The sequence below is a fragment of the Etheostoma spectabile genome, chromosome 2, assembly GCF_008692095.1.
Source record: "Etheostoma spectabile isolate EspeVRDwgs_2016 chromosome 2, UIUC_Espe_1.0, whole genome shotgun sequence".
In the NCBI taxonomy this organism is placed as follows: domain Eukaryota; kingdom Metazoa; phylum Chordata; class Actinopteri; order Perciformes; family Percidae; genus Etheostoma; species Etheostoma spectabile.
Genome location: NC_045734.1, coordinates 14561433 through 14571532, shown reverse-complemented (window position 1 = coordinate 14571532; position 10100 = coordinate 14561433). Strand labels below are relative to the sequence as shown.

At 38.5% G+C, this 10100-nt stretch overlaps 2 protein-coding genes across 3 annotated transcripts in view; both read left to right on the top strand.

Moving 5' to 3' along the window:
- Positions 1–10100, top strand: part of zcchc7 (zinc finger, CCHC domain containing 7) — a 70582-nt gene that overhangs the window by 53430 nt on the left and 7052 nt on the right. The window contains exon 10 of one of the 2 annotated variants that reach the window (XM_032543399.1): positions 568–1214. In XM_032543399.1, the coding sequence (XP_032399290.1) occupies positions 568–1205 (638 nt within the window). In that variant the 3' untranslated portion in view covers positions 1206–1214. Of the gene's footprint in view, positions 1–567; positions 2882–10100 lie in introns of those variants that run through there. The other variant, XM_032543405.1, reaches the window with a different exon arrangement.
- The window catches only part of pgm2 (phosphoglucomutase 2), an 11205-nt gene continuing 6399 nt past the window's right edge, over positions 5295–10100 (top strand). Inside the window, exons 1-5 of the mRNA XM_032543412.1 lie at positions 5295–5549; positions 7190–7357; positions 7595–7786; positions 8909–8992; positions 9710–9903. Coding sequence (XP_032399303.1) covers positions 5475–5549; positions 7190–7357; positions 7595–7786; positions 8909–8992; positions 9710–9903 — 713 coding nt within the window. The 5' untranslated portion in view covers positions 5295–5474. The remainder of the gene's footprint in view (positions 5550–7189; positions 7358–7594; positions 7787–8908; positions 8993–9709; positions 9904–10100) is intronic.

Here is a 10100-nt window from a genome sequence, read left to right as displayed (position 1 = left end):
TCACCCAATCAGTAAAGAACAAGAACAGACCAGATGAATCCAACCCAGCACAAGTATGAGCAAAGCTCGGTGGATTTGGGAGAGGCTTTATATAAGTATAAAGTAGCATAGTACAGTACTGAGTGAATGTATTTAGTCACTTTCCACCTTAGGTGTCTAACAAATTTTACAGAATATGCTATGGCTTTGGTATGATTGAGTTTCAGTAAAGTGGGAAAACAAAAGATCAGATTTTATTTTTTATTTTGAAAATTAACTAAGCATTGCCTTTTGTGCCACAATTCTTACAGTTGAATTCCCTCAAACAATTGCATATGGCCAAAAAGTAATTGTAAAGGATAAACAAAAAATAAAACATACGGTAGTGATCCTCAAATTACATTACAACATAACATTATGTCACTTTCAGAAAAAACTTGATGACTGACACACTTACACTTTTTTGCATTTAATGTAGCTACATGCTGAGGTATAACATTACCTGACGTGGGTTTTATATCAGCATAGCTTTTGTCAGACCTGAATAGCTATTAGTAATTCACGCCATTTTTGTTTCTTTTTTTCCAGAACTGAAGAAAAATGGCTTTTTACCTGCCTGTTCTCAGACCCCTGTCACTCCAGGACCGTCAAAGAAGAAACAGAAACTCAGCCATCACAAAAGTAACCCCCAGCCTTACCATACACCTCACCAAAGCTCAAGCAAGACTACCCCTAAATCCAGCCATATCTTTTTTAATGACGACGATGGCATTGGGGCTGCTGCACCCAAAACAAGTAAGAACAATAAGCACAAACAACAGAAAGGCCCTAGCAATGTGAAACCATGGAAACCCAAGAGACCAGTGCCCACCTCGAAAGACCCTCTCCCACCAACTAAACTCATTTTGGATGAAGCAGATGACTTTCCCAGAGGTGGGGGTAAAGGAAAGGATATAGTGAAGAAGCGGAATAGGTTGAAGAAAATGAAGCAAGTTCCTTTAGCACAACCAGAAGGACACAGAAAGAGCAGACCAGACCGTCTCTGTTGGACTGGTACTGGAGAGATGCAAGGGTCAGCGTCAAAGCAAGAGAAAGGAAAGAGGAAAAAGAGAAATCGAGCCCGGAAGAGCGCTGACAAAAAGGGTGCTGCGCAGTTGTACCCAACGGATGAGAACCTGTTTATCATCAAACAGAAGAAGAAACGCAACAGATACGAGTCTGTTTGAGGTGTAGACGTCTTCATGACCCGTACATATAGTATGTCCTTGTGACATTTAGGGACCTGGCAGACATTCTGTTGACTCAGGTGCTTTATGAGGTGCACAGGCCTTTTTTTTCTTTTTAACGGAAGACGTTTTGACATGTCATAGAACGAAAAAAGCACATAAAAAATAAAATGAATGATGGCTGAATTTATCTGCTTCAGTTTCATAGTCCTGGTATTGTTCTTCCTGACTCATTGTCACACTGTCAGCGGTTAATGGGACACATGAATAGAACAAAGCCATAGGTTCACTGTTTTTGAAGTCTGTCTTAAAGGTATAATGTGCAGTATTTCACAAAAGTATGGACTTATACAAAAATTATCCCTCTCAAACATCAATTGTAACCACCCTGTGGCAACCCTGCCCTCTGCCTGTTTTGTTTTTTTTTCCTTATTTTTCTGCGTACGGGACATTTATAGGTGTCAGCGAACAGCCTTTGGGCCCCGGCTGAATGTGGAACCCCCAACCAGTAACCTCAGCATCTCGAACCAACGCAAAAGTTTAACCAACACAGACAAACCGGAAGAAGCTCTGCATTAACACAAAATCGGGTAATGTGGTGCCTTCCCGCAGAGGTGTGGGTGTGTTTTATTTGTGCTCCAAAACGTTAAAACAATCTGAAATAACGTTTTATTCCTCTGATTCACTGTTTTGTTTGGCGCTCCCTCTACATTCACTCTCTAGCCCGCTTGACCACCTCTGCTTTCTCTCTCTCTGTCTCTCTCTCTCTCTCTCTCTCTCTCTCTCTGTCTCGTTGAGCCGGGGCCAACTTTGAACAGTGTGTGTGTTTACAAACAGCAAGCGATACCTTCGACATGTTATACCTTCAAAGCAATAGTCAGGTGTTCATGAAAACATTAGAACCATTTTTTCTCGCTGTATTAATTCCTCTGGTTCATACTGAGATCCTTTCCTAATACACTCTCATCAAGACATTTTTATTTTGTATAAAAATGTTTATAACTAATATTGCTAATATGGCTTCAGCAGTCTGAGTTAGACAAATCAAGAGGATATCTTTCCAAAAAAAAATGTTTTCTCAGTTCAATATCCCCTCTTTTTGTTACAATCTCTCCACGGCAGCTGACCAGTGGAATGCTGGCCAGGGCAACAACAGGAGGGAATTTTGGACCAAAAGAGTGTAACATTGAAAGATACTCACTTGATTTGTCTAACTCAGACAAAAATGATACAAACCTACATTGGAAACGCTTTTGACTATAACAATCAAAACTTGTTTTAATGTTAATGTTGGCAACTAACTATTGTTTTAAGACTAACTTGAATAGGTGAAGTTATCCTGTATTAATTAGCTCCACCCGTGCTTTTCCTACAATGACGAGTCAACATTTTTGCTGTCTGCTGTGGTCAGTGTGAGAATTATAGCCCCTATTCAAACAGTGGCATCATTTTCACAATGAAGGGACTGTTAATCTATATGAAGAGAGACAATTAAGAACCCGGTTAAGACTTCAGTTCACAGTCTGTTCACATTAGTTTCTGCACATTGCAAAATTTGTATTGAAAACAATCTTTGCTCTGTGAAGTAGGTCATTTCATAGTGCCTCTGCTCTGAACACACATTCTTAAAGTAGTTGTTGCTGTTTGCAATTGGAACCAGAGGATGACTGATTTTTGAAAATGGTTCTATTTTATTTAGAGCTAAATATATGCCACATTAATTTGTTAATTATCTAAACATGTTAACATAAATACTTCTATTACACATTATGTTTGATTTAATTCTGCAGATAGTCGCCACACCAGTTCTTTTGTGATCTGGATTAGATTAGATTAGATTAGATTAGATTAGATTATACTTTATTTATCCCACGACGGGGGGGGGGGGGGGGGGGGGAAAAATAAAAAAAAATTCTGTCGTTACAAGTAGCAGCATAGCAGCAACAGCAAAACAGAAAAACAAACAATAACACACAAACAGTAAGCCGAAAAAAGTACAAGGCAAGAAATACAAGGCAAGAAATACACACGAAATAGACAATGAAATATGGTAGACTGAGTAAGTAAAATGCCGTCAAACAAAGAATTTTAAAGTGCGGTTGCCATGATAAGAGAAACAATATTGCGGTGTAAGTGACGTTAAAAATTAAGTTAAGTTGAATGTGTAATTAGAGCAAAGAAGCAAGAAGCATAGAATGCATCACTCACATGCAGCCATGACGGTATCAACTTTTAACCCTCCCTATTTAAATCCAGTTGTACATGGTCTTATTTGTTATGGTTTTAACAGGATGAAACCTCAATGACATAACATGAAAGATTATGAGACGGTTCCATTATAACATGAATACTGGCTACCTGAAAGCACTTGGAAAATTACAACTTGAATCTGCTCTCTGACTCAGTTCTGTGATTCAGGACGTCAAATTTGTTGCATTAGTTTTGTGCCTCATCCAAGACCTGTTTACACTGGTTCATTCAGTAACTGTTGCATAATCATTCACATTGCATTTATGGTCTAATTTATGATGATACATTAAAATAATTTGGTTCCAGTCTCTAAATGTCTCTTTTCCTGGTCAATAGGTATCAGAATTTCAGTCATCGTATCACTAGTAGGCTCCACAAAGGTTTTGTAGCGTTAGTAACAATCGCTGCTTTCAGTTTCCTAACAAGACGAGGTGACACTTCCAAAAGTGAGCCATCCTGTTCATATAAATAACCTCATAAATATGTCAACTGAAAGTAACTGTACTATCAAGAATACATTGGGAAGTTCTGTGCTGACAATGCCACCATAATTAAAAACTCAAATGGAAGCAACCTTCTAAGTAAGTAAGTAAGAAACTGTCCAAAGTCTGGGCGGGACCCACTGTCCAGGAGCAGCTGTTACACCTGTAATGGCAAAAAAAAAGACACAAAGACTCAGATTTCAGCAACAATTTCTCACATTTTATATACCACATAAGTCCTTATTTCAAGAAACCGTTTGCTAGGAAACCCAACAGATTTCTGCGCAAAATGTCCCTGACTATGATCATATACAATGTGAAGTATTTTCACTGTAGATTACTGCACAGGGACAGTCAAATAATATAACACTTGGAAAATGTCCTTTTAAAGTCATAAATAAATGTTGGATTGCTGAAATCTTTAATGCAGTCTTGTTCAGGGTGAAAACGACAATGGCCATATAATTTGATATTTTACTGTACAGTGTTCCATTGAAGGAAAAGCTAGCTTGAATTGCATTATAACAATCAACTTTTCTCACATTCAAACTGACAAACATCGTTAATAGGTTTATTGAAATTTCCAAGAGTCCTCAGGAAGACTGACCATATCACATTTTAAGTTACTTTACTGTAGTAAACTGTAAAGCCGTCCCTTTCTAAAACAGTTGTATTGTACACATTTGTTATTTTGTCTGTCTTTTTACATACATGTTATTGTAGTATAACTATTCTGTATTAATATTCTTTACTGTAGCAGTAGCTTAGTCTGTATGGAGTTGGGTCTGGAACTGGAGGGTTGCTGGTTCAAGTTGAAATTCAAGTTCATGGACCAAAGTACAGAGTGTGGATTGGTAGCTGGAAAGATGTCAGTTCACCTCCTGGGTGCTACAAGGTGCTCGTGTGTATATATTTCAGGCCTATGTAGTGTAGTGATTTCTAACAAAAACAGAGTGTAAATTGTAATAAACAGTATACATTAAAATATTACAAATTACCTTGTATTATTGTTTTTTTCAATTTTTCATTTGTTTATTTTATGCACAAAATACACAAAGTGAAAAATTACTTTGGTAATGTGATTCTGATTCTGAAATCCGAAGTAGTTACTATTTCACTCCAAACTAAGATGAAAAGTCGACAGTAGTAATACTTTTAAAATGGATGCAATACAGTTAAAGTACCTCAAATTAAGTTCTGCAGTAAGAATAGTACTTGATTAAATGTACTTAGTCACTTAACACCATTGCAAGATTTTCTTTTAGTGTTACTTTGGCTCTTTCTACCAGTCAGCAAAGCCCTCATGCCCCTTATTAGATTATTACCACATTTTACGCCTACCAGTGAAGGCAACAGATGAAACTCATGACGCGTTACGTCGATCCGCCTAGTGCTGTGGTTGGTTCACAGCCAAGTGGTCACATCTTTAGCTGCATTTCCCCTTTTTGTATTGTAAAAGCTTCCAGTGTGAGCGTCCTTACCTCGCATCAACATAGTTTGTGAGCTTGAAAGCGACTTGACTCGGCAAAGAAGGGAAATGGAGAACGGTTTGTCAACAACGGGTAACTCCAAGCTGGACCAGGCAGTCAAGCAGTGGCTGCAGTATGACAAGGTAAGCTGACAGCTATCGAGCTAGCTTGGTGTGCTGTGGCTGTCCTGTACTTTTTGTTGACGTTATACAACGATATTTAATATAACGTTAGGGGATTCAGTGGTAGTTCAAACCATGGCGTCCAGGGATATTCAGTGTGTAACGTTATGATAATGTAGAATTGTTTAACATTAGGGGGAAAAGTAGAAGGGTATTTTGTGGTAACGCCAAATAACAGCGTAAAATAAAACCCTGTCATTTCAAATTAAATTGATGTGGCATCAGTTACAGTCTGAGTGAAAGTACATAACTGGTGTTTCATAATTTGCTTTGTATCAGTAAACGGCATTGTGTTTTGTGATAATGCTTTATTTTACAAGTCTGTAATTTCTTAAAATTTTAAAATGAAAAAATCCTGAAAGAACTTTGTAATGTCATGGGAATATATCTCCATGGAATATATAGAGACAGTGTTCAGTTGGTCCCCTTCCAAACCAATAGCTAATGTCAGTTAATTCAATTCAATTTTCAATTCAGTTAGGAATTGAATTCTAGGTTGACCTAGAAAGTTAGTGAAGTTAAAATGCAAAGTAGGAAATTTGTCTACAGGCATGTCTCCAATAAATACATGAAAAATGAATTGGTATTTACCTGAGTTAAATGTTTTTCAACAGAGGTTACTTTATTACCTTATGTTTACTACAAAATCGCATAGTTCTTCTCAGGAAACTTCAAAGAGAAATATATGGAGGGAAATCCTAGTGCTTTGTGCTGTTATTACAGTAAACAAATGCAGAAGCTTCACATGCCCCATTCCTTCTCCCTCCTTGCTGTCCCCGTCAAAAGGACAAATGACTTCCTTCACACAGACTGTAATGATCATTAGTAATTTTAAAGAAAAAAGGCTAAGGTCACACGAGAGCACACAGGTATGTAATCAGGCTAACATGCATCCGGCCATATGACCAACACAAACCAAGTCATTCATGGTCTTAAAGAGACATGGAGTGCTACTAATCAAGTCACATTGGAAAAGGGACCCTGGTTCATTAGTCTAACATAATTGCATTAGGGCAGCTTGCTCAGTGGCACATTTGAATGGGAAGCATCATATGGCCCCCCCTTGCCATATTTATAGTTGCCATTTCTAACCAGAATAATTAATGAGTAATGTTTTTTAAAATGGACACGTTATTTCACAACAGAAAGCACCATAGTTGACGAAGACAAATTAATTTTGCTTGTAAGTCGTTCAGGAGAACAAATGTCCTCAGTACTGCACACACACTGAGCTAGACCTGAAACAATCAGTCAATGAGTTGATTGACAACAAATTTACTATGAGGACAAAAGACTTACATCAACATTTCGGCCAGTCAGCTTATTTTTTTCAACTGCAGTAAATCAATTCATTTCTTAAGTAATTTTCAAAAACAAAACCGTTAAAACATCATAGAGAAATATCACACCAATTGGCAGCACTAAGAAGTTACATTAAAGTTAGACTAAAACTGGCTTTTTGATGTTATATTAGTAATCACACTGTCTTTGCTAACCTGATCTCCAGATGTAATCTCTAAATTACAGTTTTTAATAAACGGATGTAAGTGTTGGATTTATTCCTGTGTACAACAACACGTGGGCATGCTTTTCTTCCCCAGAACCCTAAGACAGCGTCAATGGTGCAGGAACTGGTGAAAGAAGGAGCAGTGGAGGCTCTGAAGAAATATTTCTCATCCAGGATGGAGTTTGGTACAGCAGGTCTGAGAGCAGCCATGGGCCCGGGCACATCCTGTATGAATGACCTCACTATCATCCAGACCACACAGGTTGGTTCATAGATGAACTGCTACCACACATCAAGCATCAAGTTACATGCACAGCCAGAAATGCAGAAGTCGAGACACTCCAAACTCTTGTGGTTGCCTGCATAGCTCTCATGCAACCATCTTGTAATGTATCACTGTAGGATCTCTGTGCAGCTACTTTTCACACTGACTGTCCTTCACTGCATGTTAAACACAAGTTGTCTCTTATTCTCCCAATTTTTTTTCTCCCCCTGACAGGGTTTCTGTCACTACCTGGAGAAAAGTTTTGATACTTTTAAGGAACGAGGGGTGGTGATTGGGTATGACGCCCGGGCCCACCCTCCCAGCGGAGGCAGCAGCAAGCGTTTCGCCAGCCTGGCTGCAGCTGTGTTCATCAGCCGAGGGGTGCCAGTCCACCTCTTCTCTGACATCACCCCTACACCCTTTGTGGTAATCACTTGAACTTCTGTAATTTCCTCATGTGTTTTTTTTTTTCTTCGTTTTTTTTTTACAGTCACAGATGATATACAGTAATAGCCCAAAATATACGTATCATCTTACTGCTTACTGTTACATTTGAAACACGCTTAAGATCAAAATTGTAGGGTAAATCAGTGATAGAAACCTCAAGTCAGATCGGTTTGTTTGGTGTCAGGTTTGCTGGTGGAGCAGCTAACAGTGGGACAGAAGCTACAGGGCAAATTCCATTCAAAGAGTACACTTCCCCATCGTATACTGCAGGTTGCATAACACACCGACTGTAGGACTTACTGGGTTGTACTCTGTTTAAAACTTCTGAACATTTATACAACTTTGTATCTATACTACACATGCATTAAACCATACAAAGTATTCTTACTGACAGACAAATATTTGATCTTGACACTAGGTACTTAGTAGTACATAAGCTTAAAAGTAGTTTATCTGCCTTTCCTTTGTAGCATGACAGTGATGATGACACAACTTTTTAGCCATGAATGTGTGCAGCAATTTCTTTTTTGGCAATTCTAAAGACAGAATGACACAGCCACTAATTATGAAAAATCCAATCTGAGGCCAGTCAGGATTACTGTCAGCCCCTTTCATCGGTCTCACTTTTAAATGACTCATTATGTTTTTTGTAATTGTGAGAACACTGAGTACGACGCATCATGTTGGTCTTTTTTTCTCTGACAAATACAGAGTTTGTAAAACAGTCCGCACACACGTTTATACTTATTTCGCTGATGTCCACCTGGCTTTTATGTCCCCATGCATGTCCTGCTGCAAGAAAAAATAAAGTCTGCAGGTCAGGTCTGTTGGCAACACAGGAAGGGTTATGCTTCCACTAACGGAAGGTGAAAATAAAATTGGAAAATGTTACGCACTCAAGCCCATACTAATGTTGGCTAATAGACTGAATTATTCTACACATCTAGCAATAGATATTTTACAGACGTCCCACACCACCTCCATTTCAGTATAGAATGTATCAAAGCACATTGTGTGCTTGCAGTATATAGTGAATAATATACAGTGTATGATCTTTGAACATTCTGGAAAAGTGACATGTTTTTTTCCGGCTCCCTGCAGCCTTTCACAGTTTTGCACCTGGGTCTGTGTGCTGGTATCATGGTGACCGCCTCTCACAACCCCAAACAAGACAACGGCTACAAGGTAGCTTACATACTCACTCACTCACTCACTCACTCAGTTACTCAGTTACTCACTTATTCACTCACTCACTCACTCACTTACTTATTTTCTCACTTACTTTTTTACTTTCTTTCTTCCTTCCTTCCTTCCATCCATACTTGCTTGCATGCTTGTTATTTCTATATTTTATTATTTATTGTTCTGATTCATATTTAAAGGTTTTAAAAATGTAAACGGACTGTTTTTCACAGTCTGACCTGACTGACAGTTGGCTTTACACACTTTATAATCTCCCTGTTGATAAGCTTGTTTGATTTGTTGCCACTTGTTGAGTGTAGAGTTGAAACAATCGGTTGATTACTCTATTAGTTGATCAACAGAACATTCATTCCTATTCCTATATTGATAATTGATAGCTGTTTTCCAAGCAAACAATTAAAAAATGTTCTGGCTTCTCAAATGTGAGTTCCTGGGTTTCTTTCTCCTATGTTGTACATAATGAACTGAATTTGGTTTTTGACTGTTGATCGACAAAACAAGCAATTTGAATATGTCACATATGACTCCGGGAAATTATGAGGAGCATTTTAGATAATTTTCTGACATTATATAGAAAAATGTTAAATCAATAGAGGAAAAAAAAAATAGCAGATTTATTAATATAAAAATGATTAATAGTTAGAGTCCTAATGTCTTGTTCTATCTGCGGTGATATCTGCTACTTTGTCTGTGTCTTAGGTGTACTGGGACAACGGAGCCCAGATTGTGTCTCCTCATGACAAAGGGATCTCCCAGGCCATAGAGGAGAACCTGGAGCCCTGGCCTGAGTCCTGGAGCACAGAGGAGGCCCTGAAGAGCCCTTTACTCAAAGATCCCTACCAGGACATCCACACACAATACTTCAAAGCCATCCAGAAACACTGTCATCACAGGTGCTCCATGGATAACTACCTTCTCAGCAGCAGATACCATTCAAAACACCTTGGGGCAGAGAAAGTCATGACGTAGAACTAGATAAACTGTTCCATTGATGATTGTAATCCTTGTGTGTTGCTGCTTGACATTTGAAATGCATGTACTGTATGTAGGTCATACTAGGACACACACACACACACACACACACACACAC